The following is a 21,575-nucleotide window of genomic DNA, read 5'->3' as shown; positions in this document are numbered from 1 at the left end:
GGTCCTGTTGCAGCAGCATAGTGTCAGTAATGTCCTTGACAACCCTGCCAATCTTCGTATTGTCTGCAAACTTGGACATTAAGCTTGATATACCATCATCAATATCATTTATAAATACAGAAAACAATAAAGGACCCAATACTGAACCCTGAGGGACTCCACTAATAACATTAGTCCACGATGAGCAGTGTCCATTGATTACCACTCTCTGTCTTCTCCCCCTCAACCACCCCTTTATCCATAGCAGCAATTTGCCTCCAATGCCATACTGCTCCAATTTGTGCAGCAGTCTTCCATGTGCAACAGTATCAAAAGCCTTTCTAAGATCCAAGTATATAATATCAAAGTTATTCCCTGCATCCAGTTCTTTTGTGACTGCATCATAGTATCCAATCAAATTGGTCAGGCAAGACTTCTCCTTAACAAAACCATGCTGTGTCCGAGCTATAACTGAAGTCTTGTCTAGATGATCCTGCAGTGCTTCTTTAACCAGTGCCTCCATTAATTTTCCGGGAACAGAAGTTAAACTCACAGGTCTATAATTACTTGTGTCAGCCATTGATCCTCCTTTGTGAATTGGGGTCACATTTGCACATCTCCAGTGCATGGGTACCTCCCCTGAGTCCAAGGAAGCTCTCATAATTATGGCTAAGGGTTTGCTTACTTCCTTTGCTGCCTCCTTTAATATAACTGGACAGATCCCCTCCACCCCAGGTGCCTTTCTTGTGTTTATCTTCAACAATTTCTCCTCCACTTTCAGTTATTAAAAGATTCTCTAGCTTACTGCTAGAGTTGAATACACCTCTGGCATTCCCCTCGCTGAATAACTCCTCATGTGTGAATGTCGATGCAAAATATTCATTTAGTTTGTTAGCTACCTGAGCAGGGTCATCAACAGTTGACCCTTCGATATCAAGTGGTCCAATCTGATTCATCCCCTTCCTTCTAGAGTTTACATAAGTAAAGAACTCTTTGCTGTTTTTCTTCGCATCCCTTGCCAAGGATCTCTCGTAATCTGTCTTCACCTGCCTAACCTCTTTTGTAACTTGGTTACAGATCAACTTGTATCTATCATAGGCTTCTGTGTCCCGTGTTAATTTGTATGTATCCCATGCATTTTTCTTCTCTGCCATATGCCTCATTAGTTCATCTGACATCCATTTAGGCCTAAACCTTGAACAATATTTCTTAGTTGGTATGTAAAGCCTAGTAGCTTTCAAGATAAGTTCTTTGAATGCTTCCCATTTTGAATTTGCAGTTGGTAACATCATCAGTTGATCCCACTGTATAGAATTTAAATACTGTCTCAGTCCATCATAGTTGCCTTTACGAAAGCAATACCCCTTCCCTTTACCCCTAATGGTAGTTACCTCTTTGAGTAACTCCCACTTCAGAACACTGTGATCACTGCCACCTAGTGGTTCATTTATCTGCAGATTCTTAATGCATGAAGAATCACTACTGATAATCAAATCAAGAGTATTCTCCCTCTAGTTGCCTCCCGAACGTGCTGATGTAGAAAACAATCATCCAATAAATCCACAAAAGCCTTGCTAGTGTGTGAGTGACCAGCCCCCAAATTCCAGTCAATATCTGGGAAATTAAAATCCCCCATTATAAGGCTATCTGATTTACTGGCCCACTCTATTTCTCCATACAGTTTCTTATTATACTCATCAGAGTCATTAGGCCTATAGCACACTCCTACTCTCAATTTTGATCTCCCAATTCTTATGTCACACCAAACTGACTCGACACTGCACTGTCCAGCGGTATCGACTGGCTTCACTTCCTTGGATTTTATCGACAGGCTTAATCTCTACTATAGACCTGTCGATATGCTTATCCAAATTACTTCCAGACTTTGATTGGATAGTTTTAGACAATCCATGAAATTGACCATTTTTCTATAATCTTTGAGCTCTGCACGTCGAGAAACTTAACAGTAAGTGGTTGATAAATAAATGAAACAGATGATCTTATCACCCAGCATCACTCCATAGATGATGCCGTTAAACACATTACCAAATAGATGTTGGCAGCTGCTGCTACTGCCATACTACAAACTTCAAATAAAGTATGCAAACACATCAATTAATGCTGCTAAGGAGAAAAGAACAAAGTGTGGAATCAGTTTCGAAAGGATCCATTCCATTACATCAGGGAAAGAATTCATTCCATTACATGCCCATTACATCAGGAAAAAAACTAAAAATGAATTTTGTATTCATTTTATATCATCAGTCACCATGGTGCAGAACTAATCTGGCAGAAAATAAGATGCCTTATGGGAAAGTTTACATCAGTTCCTTCCTCAATCATCATTTTTAATGGACAGGAGATAACCCTTCCTGAAGATATTGCAGACATCCTCATGGAATCTTTTGCTCACCATTCTGCATCATCCACATATGATCCATTTTTCCCAAAAGTGAAATTAGTCGCTGAAAAATATAAAATAAATTTTGGAATGAAGTTAACCCTCTCTTATAATGAACTACTAATAATGTATGAATTAGAAGAATCTTTAAAGAAATCAGTCAACAACACACCTGTCCAGACGATATATATTACCCAATGTTAAAGAATCTAAATGAGAGAACCCTTTACTCTCTCCTAAAATTTTTAACCATATATTTATCACACATTATTTTCCTATTTCCTGGCAACATTTTGTAGTTTTACCCAGTGGTGGGATTCAGCTGGTTTGCGCAAACCTGCTCCTAGAATTTCCCGAGTTTGCTGAACCAGTCCCTAAAGGCCATTTCACGCCGAATGCCAAATCGAGCTACACTACTTTTGGTTTATATTTGGTTTTTCTTTTTTACCTTGAAAAAGGGGAAGTAAGGTGATAGAGACCAGGAAAAGACCAATTGAACCCACATAATTATAGACCAATCTCATTTACTAGCTGCTTGGTTAAGATTCAGGGAAAAATGATACACAGTCACGTCACCTGGTATCCGGAAACTGAAACTACTATGAACAATGATGTTTGGATTTCCAGAAAAATAGGTCTACCTTAGACCTTATGATAAAGGCTGAGGCAAATGTGTGAAATGCATTAATAAAAAATGAACATCCAGTCATGGTGAGCTGAGATATAGAGAGAAAACCTTTGAAACCACATGGCATCCTTTGTGGCCTACATTCCCTAGAACTAAGAGGCCATTTACCATCACCAGAGCTTTCTCGAAGAGCAAACCTTTCAGGTCCGTTATCGAAGTGCACTGTTCAGAATCTCTATGCAGGAGGGAGTACCACAAGGGTCAGTCCTGAGTGCTACACTCTTTGCAATTAGAATACATGCTCTAACAAAAACCATCCTGAAATCTGTAGGAACTTATCTTTATGCTGATGACCTCACCATATCCAGTCACTCACAAAATATGTATTCCGTTGACAGGAAACTCCAACTGTTAATAAATAAAACACAATCATGGATGTTACAAAATGGTTACCGACTACCTCCACAGAAAACTTTTGCTATCATTTCTGCAAGAAGCGAAAAATGCACCCTAATCCTGAATTGCATTTGATGAATCATGTTATACCAGTCAATGATAATATCAGATTCCTAGGTTTAATATTAGATAAGAAATTAAACTTCCTAAAACACTTACAGCATGTAAGAACTATCTGTCTGAAGAAAATGAATAACCTTAGACTGCTCTCTGCTATGTCATGGGGAGCTGACTGATACTCCTTTCTTCACCTGTATAAAAAAGTAATCCGACTATACTATGCAGTACCTGTATATGACTCAGCCAGAAAATCAGCATTACAGTCCCTCAACATCATTCAACACAATGCCTTCTGAACATCAGTAGGCCATAGTCTGTATATCAATGTGTATAATCCTCCATTATCCTTTCATAGATAGATGCTTCTGCTTACATATGCAGCCAAGCTTCGGAGTTTTCCCTCACATCCTATCTGGCCTTACCTCTTTAACCCATCTTTCATAAACTGCTACAGGAATAAACCAAATGAAATCAGACTGAAGAATGTAATGCAGAATTGGAGTGTCCCACTAGACAATATCCACCTGGACATAGAAAAATGTAGCCACCATGGTCCACATTCAAATTTTGTGTGATGACTTTTTTCAGAAATGTGGAAAACAGATGCTGGACAATCAAAATATACAGCAGCTATATTTAGCTCATGCATTAGCAAATAGACACTGCCTGCAAATATATACTGAACGGATCTAAATCTAATACATATATAGGTGCTGCAGTGGTTCTTCCAAGTTGTGTTATCTCTGAAACTCTTTTTCCCTAGTTGCAGTATTTGCACCGCCAAACTTCATGCAATCAAAATGGCATTTGAACATGTCAGCAACATGTCTAATCAAGAGATAATAATCTATACCAATTCCCTGAGTGCAGTAACTGTTTTACAACACAGATATCCATACTTTCTTCCTATTCTGAAAGAAATCAGAGCACAGTTGAGAAATCTCACCGAATACGACACAGCAGTAAGGTTCTGCTGGATTCCTGAGCATGCTGGAATCCAAAGAAATGAGAAGGCAAGATCAAGCAGCTAAAAATCCACACAACACCTTGCCTTAGTTCCTTATATGGACTGCAAACTCATAAAACAGGCATATATTAACCAGTGGGCATTAGTATGGCAGCAAAAAACCCATAATAAGCTTTTCCAAATAAAACAAAATACCACAATACTGGAAATCTAGTTCACTATTAAACAGACGAGAAAAGGTTGTCCGTGCAAGGACATGCATTGGTCATACCCATCTCACCCACCTTTACTTGTTGACAGGTGAGGAATTCCCCCTCATTGTCCTGCCCTACTAACAATGAAACATATCTTGTTGACTGTCCCCACAATCAAGCTGCTCGACTGGCAAATTTTAAATCAGCATTAACCCAGAATAATTCATTAGAGATGAACCATATTCTTAATGATGTTGCAAATCTGTCCAACCTGTTTACTTTTCTAAAGCAGATTCATTTATGCAAACTTATCTAACAGATGACTGAGGGAAAAAAAAACAAAACTGATCCATTTTCAGAATTACTATGACAGGCACAATTTGGCCTTAGTTGCCCTTGTGCCATAAAACCCTATTAAAACCAACCAACTTTCTTTTGTTAACCACCCACCTTCAATTTGTACGTTCCTTCTGTTCATTGCTATCTGTTTTTAGTTTGAATGCTCATGACCAGTACTGGTTCTTCATTATATATTAATTTATTCTGTCATTTGGTTTTGCATTATTTGATAATAATTTATTTATTTAATCCTGTTTATCATGATTTCGATTTCATTGTTATTTGCATATTTCTGTTTGGTTTAGATCTGTTAGTTGCCTGGATCAGCATTCAGATTTACATTTTGTTTTATTTAACCTTTAGATAGTGGTGGTAGCTGTCGCATACCTTTTGATTTGCCCCAGCTGGTTTATTAAATTTCTTTCTATGATCAGATCACATGGGGGACATTTGTTGACACAGCAGTCAATGACTGAAATACAATCATTTTCAGAATTCACAAGTTTTATTATTATTTAGCCATATGGTACAAAGAAGCCTGAGGCTTTTGCTGCACCAGCCAAAAAAAAAAATTTCTGAGTTACCCCTGAGAGAGAGAGAGAGAAAGAGAGAGAGAGAAAGAGAGTCAGAAATAGAAGGGAATCACCAAGCAAGAGAAGAATGATGATATCTAGCTCAGGACCCTGGGTGTGCCAAGCTCATACTTACCAGTACTTGTCAGTTTTGTTTTTTACAGGAAAAAAAAGGATTAGTGTGATGGATATACTCTTATCTTTTTTTTGGTGTATACCTTTTTTGTGGTGCACATAATGAGCATAGAGTCCACCTTGTTGTAGATCTCACCCCCCCCAGGATACTGCATCTACAGTTTGTATGACACTTTTCTAGACACATGCAGGGTTCTCGATTTATTATGATATTGATCATCTCTGATACTTTATGCTCTGGTTTCACTTTAGCAGTTTTATCTCTTTGAGAATTATTCTATATTATATATTGTCTTATACACTGTTTGCACAGATTTCTGTTGGACTAATAATCATCCTCTTCTAGGGATTTTTGGACACTTATCATAAGTATTCTTGACTTACCAGATCACTTTTAGCTGTTTTATCACCCTTATTCTTCCAGTTTTCAGTATAGGCTATTGTTGATATTGTAATGTTTAAATGAATTGTAGAAGCATGCAACAGAAAATTATTGATATAGCATTCAGCAATCAAAGCCTTTGGAATGTTAATCCTGCATTTTGCCTCATATTAGTAGCTGTTGCCATTTGTGGTACTTCCTTAATCCTTTTTCAGCAGATCAGACTTAGCATATGATTGATTGGATCAAGTCTATCAGAATTATTCACTCCTCTGTAGTATCAGAGGAGTGAATAATTCTGAGACTGATATATGTGTATGTATACATATAATGAAACATATGACAATATTTATTTCAATATTTTTATCCACAGTGGTGAAAACCGAATCCAGCCATACCACTTTTCAATGTGTAGCCTTCAGGATTATATTAATGCTCTTCGTGTTGGACATGGCATTTGCCTTTTTAACAAGCCTAATCAGGTAATCATGTTCTTCTTAATTTTCATTAAATTATATAAAAATATTAATAAAAATAATAAAAATATTAATAAATATAAAATGCCAATAAAAAATTCCACTATTTTATATTTTCAAGTGCTTAATTGAAATTAAGTTTTGTTATTATTGCCTTTACAACCAGAGTATAAATATTATCCATGTTTAATAATATTGTAGATTTTCTTCCTCCAAGTTTTTGTTTTAACCATCTACATACATGGCAGAAATTATTAGGGTGATTCGGACACTTTCTCTAATACAACAGACCAGTGTTGTGAAATTTTGAGAATTATTTTCAATATCTATGCAAAAAAAAAAATTGACTACAAACAGTTGATATATTCGTGGAGGTAAAAATCGAGTTTGCCAATGTTATCAGCAGTGCTTCTTTGTGCATTATGAATCTCTAAATAAAAGAACCAGTAGGTGGCATTGATCATAAAATGGGTAAAGTGAGTCAAAATATTGATGTGGGATTTCTTTAAATATATTATGATGTGGTCACAAAGGAACTGGATGCAAAAAATAATTTTGATATCATATATTTGGATTTCAGGAAAGCTTTTGACACTGTTGCGCATGGAAGACTATTGTACAAATTGGAGCAGAATGGTATTAAGGGTAAGTTGCTACAATGGATAAAAGGATGGTTAAGTGCGAGAAGACAGAGGGTAATCAATGGGTGCTGCTCTTCTTGGACTAATGTTATTAGTGGAGTCCCACAGCGTTCGGTGTTAGGTCCACTGTTGTTTTGTATATTTATCAATGATATTGATGAAGGTATATCAGGTTTAGTGTCGAAGTTTGCAGATGATACAAAGTTGGCAGGGTTGTTAATGACAGTAATGGCAGTGTGCTACTGCAACAGGATCTAGATAATTTGGGCAGATGGGCTAAGAAGTGGCAACTGAAATTTAACCTTGACAAATGCAAGGTACTGCATATGGGTAGAAGTAACCCCAGAGAAATGTACCAACTGTGTGGTACTACACTTAAGATGGTAGAAAATGAAAAAGACCTGGGAGTAATTGTGCAGGCAGATAAGAAGTTTTCTGAGCAATGCAGACAGGCTGCCAGGGCAGGTCATGGGGGTTTTGTCAATGATATATAGGAATTTTGCTAGCAGGGAAAAGGAGGTGATTATCCCTCTGTATAAGGCAATGGTCAGGCCACGCCTTGAGTACTGCGTACAGGTCTGGAGGCCTCATTTTAGGAAGGATGTAGATTTACTTGAGCGTGTACAGAGAAGGGCAACAAGATTGGTGAGGGGAATGAAGGGATCCTGTTATCAAGAGAGGCTTAAGTTCTGCAAATTGCAGTGGCTGGAGACTGAATACCAAAAATAATGATGACTCTGCATAGGATATCACTCTGAATTGTTATCAAGCTACGTAAACTCACTCCAGTAACATCCAAATCAGTAATAAAATCACTTCCACGCTAGTACGTGACAATCTTCCCCCAAGAGATACAGAGAATTTACACTGGTCCACAAATAACCTAAAAAGTACTTAGAATCTTCTATGTGTAGATTAATCCTATTCCAGTAATTCCCCTCAAAATAGGTATCCTCTCAAAAACCAATGTGCTAAATTTTAATCTTAAACCCACAGATTTAAAATTAAAGTTCAGTGTATATGTATATACTGTATATATATATATATATATACATATACACTTACTTCAAAACATGTATATGTATATATATATATATATATATATACATATGTTTTGAAGACTAAATGCACAAGGCATAATATGTTATGGATTGAAATTAACTATATAATATTGGTGTAAATACACCATAGTTTACCCATAAGTTTAACTACATAAGTAGTGTAAAAGCATCATTTGATTTTATCTCATATTGTGGTTACCTTCACAATGAGATACCAGGTATTGTACTACTTCGAATAAACACACTTCTCTAATAGAGGAGACTACTGTTATTTATTCTCAGTGGGTACTATCACCCAGATGGCACCGTTTGAAATATGGTATGGGATAAAGATCTCTGTTATCCTCATACTATCCCTATTAGACTTAGGTAAGCAAAAAAGATGTAGGACGGTGATAGTAGGAGAGGTAGAGGAAGGAATGCTGTAGAAGGAAGAAAGGGACAGTTACTCCTTGAACGCACACTACTGAAAAGCTCATAAATTCCTCGAATAGACAACACTTTCCCATAGAGAAGATTGTTGTTACTTATTCTCGGAAACTCCGTGAATATCAGGCTCCCTCTGATGGCACCGTTTTGAAATATGGTATGGGATAAAGTTCTCGGTTATCCTCATACTATCCCTATTAGACTTATAAAAGAGATAAAGATGTAGGAAGGTGATAGTAGGAGAGGTAGAGGAAGGAAATGCCGTAGAAGGAAGAAAGGGACAGTTGCTCCTTCAACTCACACTCAAAGCTCATATATTCCTTGAATAGGCAATGCTTCCCCAGTAGAGAAGACTGTTGTTACCTATTTTCAGAAACTCCGTGAATATCAGGCTCCCCCCCCCCCCCCGGCGACCGTTTTGAAATATGGTATGGGATAAAGATATCAGCTATCCTCAATATCCCTATAAGACTGAGCAAAGAAAAAAAGAGGTAGGAAAGTGATAGTACGAGAGGGAGAGGAAAAGATGCCGTAGAAGAATGAAAGGGATAATTAGTTATAATTCGTACGAACTCAGAGCTCCATGCCCCGGCTGGGCAATGCGTCCCCCTGATGGGGACTGTTGTTACCCAGTCAGAGTCCTGCAAAGATGATTAAGATCGGCACCTCTGGTGCCGTTTCTGGCTCTTTAGCCTTCATCAGTGGGTAGATAGGTGTACTGGTTAGACCAGACGTGCTTTCCAGTTTCCGGATATTTCTATGGAATTAACCCTTTATTGGTCCTGCTTTGGGACTATCTAGTGGCCTGTATGGCTTAAAAAAAAAGAGACAGCGCCCTTATTCGCTCATCTCTATATGACTAAACCCAATTGGACTGCTCACTCGTCCACTGACACACTCCGAGGAAGGCCCAGTCCATGTGACCACCAAGTTGGCGGCCACCTGGAGTAGGCTTGCCCTACATGGGTTCTAGGGTCATCCCCCTCTTATATACTCCTTTTACCACCTCAGCTTTCAAAGCTTAGCCGTTGTACATACAGGAGAGAGACCAAATGCCTGCAGCTGACTTAGTCCCTATCCCCTAATAACTAAGCTAATCTGGTTGGTATGTAACACCCCTAACCTAGACTGATCATTACCCTCTAAGCTGCACATATATGTTATTATCTATTAGTCGACATAGAGGTGTGGGGAAGCACCATAACTGTAAAAATCTTTGCCTTCCGAGTTGCAGTAACTCTAGTACCAAGAATCTTCTTATTGCAGCATGCATCATTCAAAGGGTTCGTTTGACACCTCCATTGCAGAACCTTCTTCTTTTCTTTTCCTGATTTTCCAAGCTTGATATTTACCTTCATTTAGGAGGTATAACAGGATGCTCGTTGCTCTGGAAATCGGGGCTGGAAACTGTAGAAATAGTACTTGTTTCCTAGTCAAGCGCGGTATTCTCATTGTTTTAGGCACACTAATCCAGATGTGCTGAGTAACCGGACAAGAGAAAAATGCGTGTTCCACTGTTTAACACGCCTTACAATATAGACACTCAATATTCATATGCCCCGGAATTTGGCTTTATTTTTCTCCACTGGCAGGTGTCCATGTATTATTCTCCATGCCAGGTCTCTTTGTGACTCATAACCTATGTGGTGATGTAGACGGCACCATTTCGGAGCTTGTTGGCTCCCTCATCAGTGGGCAGGCAGGTACCCTGGTAATTAATGCAAACATGCCATCATGGTTACGAAGTTAATTCCATAATATGAGAGATGCCAAATGGTGTAGGTAATAATAATATTTTGAAGACTAAATGGGCAAGGCATAATATGTTTTGGATTGAAATTAACTATATAATATTGGTGTAAATACACCATAGTTTACTCATAAGGTTAACTATATAGGTAGTGTAAAGGCATCATTTTATTTTATCTCATATTGTGGTTACCTTCACAATGAGATACCAGGTATTGCACTACTTGAGAAGCATTGTTTATTCGAAGTAGTGCAATACCTGGTATCTCGTTGTGAAGGTAACCACAATATGAGATAAAAATCAAACGATGCCTTTACACTACTTATGTAGTTAAACTTATGGGTGAACTATGGTGTATTTACACCAATATTATATAGATATATGCATATGTATAACTATAAAAATTATATGAAAAGGAAAGGGAAAAAAATTATGGACAATGGCTACTGACAGACAGAAAGCACACAACAACCATAATTGTATAATGTATAGGTAAATAATAGTTGCTTAGAAAAGAAAAGGGAAAAAAAAGTGTAATAAAAAAATTTAAGATAATATAGAAATAAATAAATACTTATATAGAGATGATGCTGTCATATATCACACAATCCTGATGTTTCTTCAAGTGTCAACAACCAGAATTGCATGACAAGACGACAATATAGTGTCCTCTGTTTCTAACATAAATTATGGGCCATGTAAATGGCAATTTACATGGCCCATAGTATTAGTTATGGTATTTACATGGCCCATAGTATTAGTTATGGTATTTACATGGTATCATGTAAATACCATAACTCAGTTATGGGTGTCACCACAGCCTTTTACATGACCATCTGCACGTCTGAGGTCTCCGCATGATGGGTTCTAAGATTGCCGATGCCTTAGCAGAAGCAATGTTGAATGCAATGTACTCGCCAACTGTTGGATTTTTGTAATATGGATGTTGAGAACTTTTTTGATTGATTGGTGACAAATGACAAATGCAGGGTGTATCAGTATGATCTGGAGACTAAAGACATGTCAAAGTAGTGGAAGCACATCTCCTCCCTGCCTCCCAAAAAAGGCAAAGACCACTCCATCTGTGAAAAAGGTGATATTGTCCATGTTTTAGGACAGAAAAGGAGTTAAAGATTTGAAGAAAAGGAGTTATCTTGACAGATTACCTACTTCGTTCCACACTTACTGGAGAATATTACAGAAATCTTTTGAAAAGTTATGCAATGCTTTGAAGGTGAAAAGCAATGGAATATTAACCAGAAGTGTCCATCTTCTGTCAGACAATGCACCACTAATGTTTAGCATTGTGTAGAATATCACCATTGGCCAACTACAAGCTCGTGCCACATTGTAAGTTGCATACATCTGATCCACGCACGGTACCTACTCCAAACTTGGTTGCATTATAAAATGTTACAATTTCTGGTTTCAGCTGATCACCTGTTTCATGGTTAGTGGCATAATTAAAATGCAAGGAGGAAATCAAGATGACATTCTTTGATTTTTTTCGGTACATAGGAAACAATTATTGCTTCTTTCCTGAAGCCAAACAAACAATTTTTCAAGTCGGCTCTTGGCTGACACAAATTCTACTGGGAGTTGCATTTTGTTCTTTTTTATTGTTCCAACATAAGAGAGGTTTCCTTTTTCTGAGTTCCAAAACTAAATTTACATCTGTAAACCAATTGGTTTACAGATGTCAGTCTTTTGTCAATCTTTCATCAATCTTTCTGCCAGTCTTTTGACTACATTAGCCAGTCTGGTCTATTACTGATTTGGTACAGACCTTCAAGTTGTTTCCCTGCATATATTTCAAGATTATAAGAGTACAGCACCCTAGCATCTACTAAGGCATATATTTTGAGTCCATATTTCTTCAGCTTTGAAGGTATATACCGTTTGAAACCGCATTTTCCTCTGAAGGCCTCTAATTTCTCATCAATAGTTAGATTCTGACCTGGAAAGTAACGTCTTGCAGTTTTTCACAAATTCAGTGAAAATCACTCTTATGGGAGCGAGGCGATCACGTTTTCTTCTCTCATCCCTGGTTGTTCGATCATCAAATCTTATACACCTGATGAGGAACTTGAAGTGTCTCTGGTTCATTACTAAGTGAAATTTTTTGATGCCATTTCTGTCAGTTCCCCATAACTCTTCCAATCTCTGCTTGTTACTCCGAAGTGCTCCAGCTAAATACAGAAGACCAATGAAAGCTTTTATCTAAATTTTTTCTGTAAATTTGGCATTTCTTTCCTGGCTATAGTTTTACTGAACTGTTTGAATATACTGATTTGTGCATTCAACCATTTTATCTAAAATTTTGTCAGTAATAAGGCAGTTCCATGCCTTGGAGGGGAGGGCATACTGGCATTTCTTGCTTGACCAATAACTCCAAGCAATTTTGTTAGAAGATTTTGAGATCTGTGCCAAATTTTCGTTGACCTGTTGACTTTCCTCCACCTTGTTGATTTATCTTTTCCTATGAAAAAACTGTCATCAGTATGTCCTCTTTGTTGCAACTTTCCTCTTATGATGTTACATCTTGCACACTCTCCGAGTTGTCTTCTCTTGTTTCAATGTAATCCTCATCGGATTCTGTCCATTATCGATGCTTTCGTCACTTCCTTCCTTAGAAAACAGCAGGGCATGAATAATTTTGGCCTCATTTGCATTACTTGGCTATCAGCAATCCATCCCAGCCATCAAAAGCAATGCAGCACCACTTACACAGATGGGCACACTGTATCTCACAGATACAAACTGAATCAAAACCAAAAGGCTTTGGAAAACAAAACCAATACCAATGGATTTCAAAAAGCAATGTAGGAAACTACTCAAAAGCAAACTTGCACAGCGACATCTTGTTCCCAGAAATAAAGAAAGATATGACATATGTATCTGAGAGATACATAGTGATCGATGAAGGGTTAAGGAATTGGTAGCGGATATTTGAGAAATTGAAGCTGATTGAGCAGGGCGGGGTTTCTCAGTTGGAAAATGTAATGCAATGTGCTAACATCAGCAAAATTATGGATAGGTCAATGAAAGAAGGTCATAATATACAAGAGGAAAAGAGTGTGGGAAAGAACTGAATCTTGGAGGACACCAGCATTGGTAGAGAAGTTAGAAGATAGAGAGAAAACTGAATAACCAATTACAAAAAACAGTTAGCAGACCATAAGATGGAAGCTTGTTTAGAAGACCTTTATGCCAAACATGATCGAAAGTCCTTGAGATATCAGGAGCAACTGCTTGTGTTTCGCTAGACTTTCCATTGAATTTCTCCATAAATAGGTAACATAAGCCAGAATATCACTAGTGGATCAACACTGACGGAATCCATACTGACAATCATTGATCAGACAGAAGGTGTCTAGATAGTTTAAGAGTTGGTGGTTAATTGATTTCTCTATTACTTTAGAAAGAGTAGAAGTAATTACAGTGGGGGGGATAATTGGATGGGAGGAATTTGTCACACTTTTCAGGAACTGGCTGGATATGAGCATATTTCCAAGCAGAAGAAAAAACACCTTTGGAATAAGAAGTGAAAAAATATGGCAAAGAACCATCAGGACTTGGAGCTCTCTTAACATCAAGATTCGTCAAAATCCTTCTGACATCCTTTTGATGGGGCACCACAGGAGGCATTGAATGGAGCATGCTGGGAATAGTGCGAGGTGTTTTACCATGATCATTAATACATGAATTGGAAGTAAAATGGGATGCTAGCAGGTCAGCTTAATCCCTGGCTGAAGTGACAATAGAACTATCTGGTTTTGACAGAGATGGGAGCAGAGATGGGCAAATGTTGTGGCCAATAGCTTTGGTAAGAGACCAGAATGCTCGGCTACCATTAGGGCAAGAAGCAAGTTTTCTACTCTTAGCGTGTTCAAAATCTAGTTTGGACTGATTAATAACTGCTTTACAATTGTTGCAAGCTCTGGTGTAGGCAGAAAATGAAACTGAAGAATTGGAAACGAGCCAATTACGATATGCAACATTCTTCTCTTGAACAACCTTAGCACATTTGTTGGAAAACCAAGGTTTAGATAAAGGACAAGATTTTAAAGTGGAGTGTAGAACAAAGGATTCCATTCCTACAAGAATAATTTCACTGACACTATCTGAGCAAATGTTGACATCAGAAGTTTTGAAAAAGAATCCGATCAACGAAAAGAAATCTCGCAGGTCATCCCATTTTGCCTTCTGGTAGTGCCAAACAACATGAGGTTGAGAGTGAACACTGGAGAAAGGCTCCATTGGAGAAGAGACAATTACTAAGTTGTGATCTGAGGTGCCTAAAGGTCCACTCACTTTGATCATGTACTTAGAAGGGTTGTTTGTAAGAAAAAGACCAAGCGTCTTGGCTGTATGGTTAGGATTGTCTGGTATTTTAGTAGGTAAATGAACAATTTGTGCGAGGTCATTAGTAATTGCAAAAGCCTCAGCATCTTGAGCAGCTGGGTCTGTGTGACTAGAAAACAGAAGTCAGCTGGAGTTGTGAACATTAAAATCACAAAGGAAAATTATGTCACTGTTAGGAAAACTGGACTGGAGAAAGTCAAGTTGCAAAGAGAAAAAGTCAAAGAGTTAGCATTAGCATTAGTAGAGTATATGAGGCAAGAAAGCAAGCTTATATAGCATCAGCCAAAAAAAAAAAAAAACACCCTTCCCATTTCACCCATCCATTCACTCCAAATGTTTGTCTAGTTCTGCCTTGAACTTATTTAAGTTGCTGACCTCCAACAACAGATTGAAGTGTGTTCCAACTATCAACCACCTGCTGGCTAAAGGCGAATTTCTGCACATCTATTCTACAATTGTCTTTTCTAAATTTAAATTTATGCCCCCTCAGGTGAGTAATCTGAGCAATTGGAAGAATCCCATTAGCAATGAGTTCCAAGTGATTAGTGGAGTGGGGAGAATGGTAGAGACAACAAATGAATTTGACAAAATGAGTTAGAGATTTTAAGCCAGAGAAAATCGAAAAGAGGAGATTCAAAATTACCAAGTCTCTGACAGGGAATATTGGAATGGACATATGCTTTTGCCTCAAAGTACCACCTTTGAGGCAAAAGGACTCATACAGTGAATAATTTGTGCAATTGAGATGAGCAGTCATTGAATCAACTGATAACTGAGATTCTCTCAGTAACAGTACATAGGTTTGGCAGAATGTAAGTGGAAATGGACATCATTGAGATTAGAACTGAGACCACATATATTTGTGAAATGAACTAGGAGTGTTTAGGAGGTTTAGATTTTTTCTCAGACAAGTTTGCTCTATTAGTTTGAGAATTCATGGTTTATTCAATAGTAAGAAAAAGTGGGGAGCTTGCCATATGAAGTAACAAAATTTTTGAATATGGCATACCCATGGTAAGAATATACGCAGAGCCTTGACATAACGTGGCGTCGACAATAACCCCCCCACCACATACACACTACCCGGACTCCCTCTAGTCACTATCTGGCAGAGTAGAGGCAGCAAGATTACACACTAGCTGATCTGGAAGCCTCCTAGATTGTTACCTACCAGTAGGTTCGGTCCAATGTACTAACTAGCAGCCGGCCTGCGAACACCATTTTATAGCTATACCCTCAAAATGAAAGGAAGTTTGGATCTCGCCATGATGTCCATCATAACCTCAAAAGATATCAGTTGTACTGTATGATGGAAGAGATGGGGGAGGGTTGACTGAATTTTTCTCTGGACACTAAACATGGGTTCCACCACTTCAAGCCTCCAATAAGCAAAGTGGTGGTATTGCACCAGTTGGTGAGAATCATCTACCCCTTAGTATTGCCTGGTAACACAGAGGGATGGCATTCCTCTGTGTGTGGTGTGGGTGCCACACCTCGACCCCTGCTTACGTTGGTTCACATCTGGGTGGTCACCCACAGTGTGCTTGCACTTGGGTGTTATACCCAGGATTACTAACAGTCCCACCATTGTGAATGTGCAAGCAGAGGGTTTTGCTGTTACAGACTGGCCGAACTTCACTGAAATTAGGTCCACTTGACTTGAGTGTCACCCGAATATTAGTTCCATCAGTGTTTTAGACTTCCAGTAGCAAGCACAGCTTCTCTGGCAAATCTGAGAGAATTGTCTGTGTCAGCCTCAAGGACCAATAAAAGCCAGCACATGGCAGTAAAGCCAGCTTGCTATTAATAACATTACAGGACAGATTGGCATCTGTCCTGTATAGTTATTGATAGCAAGCTGGCTTTACTGCCATGTGCATTCCTTCAATCAATAATGCTCACTAGCTTCATGATATTGATGTCTGGACTCAAACTGTCGATGCTCTCACTTCATGTTCCATGTAACGAGCATTTCTTTTTAATGATAGGGTTGCAATAATTGTACATGTTTGTTGATATGTGTGGTTTTCAAATCTGTATATTACTCAGTGACAGGTCTAAAGGGGTTTTAATTTTAAAATTCAATTAAAAATATATTGTTTTTAATATAAAACATGGATTTTTCAGTTGTTCAAAAAAGAATTACAGTTTGAATTACTTTTTTTCTGATTTTTCAAATTTTTGCTTGCACAGAGAAATTTCAATTTTGACATATTTGGTTATGGGTAAAATATCCATAATGTGATTTCCATATAATTCCATTCCTGTTAAGATGATTCTGCAGTACTTCTTTAACCACCGACTCCATTAATTTCTCTGGAACAGAAGTTAGCTTAAATCACACTTCGATCCCCATATGTCAATAGGAGGAATATTTCACACCTCCAATCGAAAGGACCAGCCCTTGAATCCAAGGATATTCTCATAATTATGGCCAAAGGTGCACTCACCTGTTTTGCTGCTGTTTTTAATATTAGGTAGATTCCATCACCCCCAGGTTCTTTGTTTCCTTTTAATTTCAGCAATTTCTCTTTTGTTTTCTTTCTTCTCAGTTATACCAAAATTATTTATCTCCCAGTTATAACGTGGTATGCTTCTTGTGTTCCATTCCATAAAAAATTCAGCACATATGAATATAGATGCAAAATATTTATTTAGCCTGTAGCAACCTGAACAAGATCATCAATAGTTATGCTATTCATAACTGGTGGGCCAATGTTCTTCATTCCTTTCTTTCTACTTTTCTTTGTGTTCTTAGCCAAGGACTTCTCATAATCTTCCATAGCCTGCCTAACTCGTTTAGTTACTTGATTGCAGACTAGTGTGTACTTACTGTAGGTTTCCATGTTGCTTGCTAATTTATAATTATTCCACACATTTTTCTTCTTCTGGCACTAGCCTCATTAGTTCATCTTACATCCATTTAGATATAAACATTGAATAGTATCTCTTTGTTGGTATAAAAGCTTAGTAGCTTCTATTATTACTTTCCTGAATGCATCCAATTTAGTTTTTGCAGTTTGTAACATCATTAGTTGTTCCAACTGAAAGAAATGTAAAGCCTTTCTAAGACCAGTGTAGTCAATTATGAAAGCAAAATCCCTTCTCCTTACCCAAGCATATTCCTCATCAGTATGTTATGATTCCTGCTATGTTTCTTTATCTGGATATTCTTAATGCAGGAAGAGTAGTTGCTGATAATCAGATCTAGAATATGATTTCTCTTGTTGCTCCTCTAATGTGCTGCTCAAAAACAGCATATAATAAAGCCAGAAAATTTGTGCTATTGTGTGAATGTCTAACTCAAGCAGTGCCATACCAAGGTATTTTCAACCGCTGGGCAAAAAGATTTTTCGGCACCCCCTTTACTAAGGAAATATATATACAGGGTGATTCACTACCAGTGCGACAAACGTGCAGGAGGTGTAGGGGGCACAAAGACGAATCGGAATCACATAGCATTGCAGGGTCCGAAATGCCTTCGTCATGCAGTAGAGGACGTTGAACGGGAGGCCGCGTGAACAGCGATCCCGCTGGAAGTCAGCATTTGTGAACCATTTCTGTTGAAGAAACCAAGTAGCAAAAGTCCTCTGGAGTGGATAATTCGCAGGCTCCAATGATTGGATGCGTTGCAGATGGTATGAACTCATTTGGTTTGTTGACAGTATCCTCCATACAGTGGATTGAAAAATACTCAGTCGTTGGCCTATCACTTGAGTACTCATACTCGGATTGCCATTCTCCTCATTGTCTGGCATCCTCGTCGTTCGCTCTCAATTCATGGTACCTCTCGTGAAACAACCAGTCTCACGTAACCTTCTGTGCACACGTGCAAAAATTGTATGATGAGGAGCACGCCTGTGCGGGAAACGTTCCTGGTACAAGCGCAGAGTGGTGCACCCATTACAGTCCACAGCTCCATATGCAAGGTGCATGTCGGCCAGTTCAATGTTTGAATACTCATCCATCCTACTGCCTCAGGAACCGGTTCGCAAATGCTGACTTCCAGCGGGATCGCTGTTCACGTGACCTCCCGTTCAATGTCCTCTACCGCATGACGAAGGCATTTCGGACCCTGCAATGCTATGTGATTCCGATTCATCTTTGTGCCCCCTACACCTCCTGCAAGTTTGTCGCACTGGTAGTGAATCACCCTGTGTATGTATATATATATATATATATATATATTTTTTTTTTTTTTTTTTTTTTGCAATATTTAAAATTTGGCACCACTTACAGAATGGCGTCCTGAGCAAGAGCCCTATAGCCCATGCCTTAATCTGGCACTGAACTCAAGTTCCGTCAATATCTGGAAAGTTAAAAAGTCTCGTATTATAAGATTCTGATCTGTTGGGTCACCTTGCACTGGCCACTCGCATCATTTGAGTTCACTGCCTCAGACTCTATGCTTCTTAAAAAAGACTGTTATCCCCAATTCCTGCTCTCCTGCACACCATTTCTGTGGACATTCTAACCACAATGAAATTCCATATTCCTTATGTCTAAGTGGCACTATGTCTTTGATGTCCCTACCATGTCTGCATTTGGTGACTTAATCAGTACTTCAAATTCATCAAATTTGTTTACTATACCTAGCATTTGTATACAAGCAAGAAACACATGCTTGCTTGTACACAAATATTAGGAGTAAACACAAATTGCATTTACTTTCCGGCAGGCTAAAGGGAGTTTTAATTTTCAAAAATTAATTAAAAATATATATTTTTAATATACAATATGGATTTTACACAACTGTGTAAAATCCATGCATGAACAGCAAATTCTAAATGAAAAGCATTCATGGAATTAATTTTGGAAGCCTTTTAAAACTAGGCTTTTCATACCAACTAAAAAATACTGTTTGAGGTTTAAGACTAAATTGATGTCAGATGAATTAATGAGACACGTGACAGAGAAGAAAAATTTATGGGATGCATATAAATTATCAGGGGACACAGAAGCCTATTGTAGATATAAGCTAGTCTGTAATCAAGTCACAAAGGAGGCTAGGCAAGCAAAGGCAGATTACAAGAAATCTTTGGCAAAGGATGCAAACAAAAACAACAAAAATTTGTTTACATATGTAAACTCTAGAAGGAAGGGGATGAATCAGATTGGTCTACTTGATATTGATGGTTCCACTGTCAATAATTCTGCTCAGGTAGCTGACAAACTGAATGAGTATTTTGCATCTACATTCACATATGAGGAATTCTGTAGGGAAGTAGAGGCCAGATGCTTATCAAACTCTAACAGGGAGCTAAATGATTTTGTAATAAATGAGAGCAAAGAGGAGGAGAAATTGCTGAAACATAAAGAAGGCACCTGGGGTGGATGTGATCTATCCATTTATAATAAAGGAGGCAGCAAAGGAGGTAAGAAAACCCTTAGCCATGATTATAACGGCATCCTTGGACTAAGGGGACATCCCCACAGACTGGAGATGTGCAAATTTTTCCCTAATTCAAAAGGGAGGTAGGAATAAAGAGGTGACACGAGTAATTACAGATCTGTTAGTTTGACTTCTGTTCCAGAGAAAATAATGAAGTCATTGGTTAAAGAAGCATCTATACAAGACAGCAGTTATAGTTCCGACACAGTGTGGGTTTGTTAAGGGGAAGTCTTGTATGGCAAATTTGATTGGATACTACAATGTGGTCATAAAGAAACTGGATGCAAAAAATAATTTTGATATCATATACTTAGATTTTAGGAAAGCTTTAGATACTGTTGCACATAGTAGTAGTGGCATGTGATGCCAGAAAGCAAGTGTATGAGCTTATGCAGCATCAGCCAAAAAAAAAAAAAATCACACCATTCCCTCCAAATGCCCGTCCAGTTCCTCCTTAAATTTATTTAACCTATCAACTTCCACAATGACAGATGGAAGTTTGTTCCAGCAATTAACCACCCGCTGGCTAAAAGCAAATTTCCACACATCTATTCTACATCTGTCTTTTCTTAATTTGAATTTATGCCCCTTAGGTTTGTAATCTGAACAAGTGGAAGGATCCCATGAGAATTCAGCATGCTCAACCCATTCAAGGCCTTATACACAATCAGATCACCGTGCAGGTGCCTAGTCTCCAGCCGCTGCAATTTGCAGAACTTAAGCCTCTCTTGGTAAGAGGATCCCTTCATTCCCCTCACCAATCTTGTTGCCCTTCTCTTTACATGCTCAAGCAAATCTACATCCTTCCTAAAATGAGGCCTCCAGACCTGTACGCATTACTCAAGGCATGGCCTGATCATTGCCTTATACAGAGGGACAATCACCTCCTTTTCCCTGCTAGAAAAATTCCTATATATCATTCGCAAAACCCCATGACCTGCCCTGGTGGTCTGTCTGCATTGCTCAGAAAACTTCATATATTACTGCACAATTACTCCCAGGTCTTTTTCATTTTCTACCACCTTAAGTGTAGTACCACATAGTTGGTACATTTCTCTGGAGTTACTTCTACCCATATGCAGTACTTTGCATTTGTCAAGGTTAAACTTCAGTTGCCACTTCTTAGCCCATCTGCCCAAATTATCTAGATCCTGTTGCAGTAGCACACTGCCATTACTGTCATTAACAATCCTGCCAACCTTTGTATCATCTGCAAACTTCGACACTAAGCCTGATATACCTTCATCAATATCATTGATAAATATACAGAACAACAGTGGACCCAACACCGAACCCTGTGGGACTCCACTAATAACATTAGTCCACGAAGAGCAGCACCCATTGATTA

General features: G+C 38.3%; 1 protein-coding gene across 10 annotated transcripts in view; it reads left to right on the top strand.

Annotated features, from left to right (window-relative positions):
• The window catches only part of LOC150090991 (disintegrin and metalloproteinase domain-containing protein 11-like), a 1,161,948-nt gene that overhangs the window by 563,043 nt on the left and 577,330 nt on the right, over positions 1–21,575 (top strand). For all 10 annotated transcript variants that reach the window (XR_016546962.1, XR_016546963.1, XM_090373761.1 and 7 more), the window contains one exon: positions 6,487–6,595. Coding sequence is in view for 8 of the 10 variants with exons in the window: in XM_090373761.1 (XP_090229887.1) it covers positions 6,487–6,595 (109 nt within the window). In the remaining 2 variants the exon portion in view is untranslated. The remainder of the gene's footprint in view (positions 1–6,486; positions 6,596–21,575) is intronic.

The sequence above is a fragment of the Mastigoproctus giganteus genome, chromosome 1, assembly GCF_048544385.1.
Source record: "Mastigoproctus giganteus isolate SK-2022 chromosome 1, ASM4854438v1, whole genome shotgun sequence".
In the NCBI taxonomy this organism is placed as follows: domain Eukaryota; kingdom Metazoa; phylum Arthropoda; class Arachnida; order Uropygi; family Thelyphonidae; genus Mastigoproctus; species Mastigoproctus giganteus.
The sequence above is the reverse complement of the archived record's forward strand: the minus strand, read 5'-3'. Positions and strand labels throughout refer to the sequence as shown.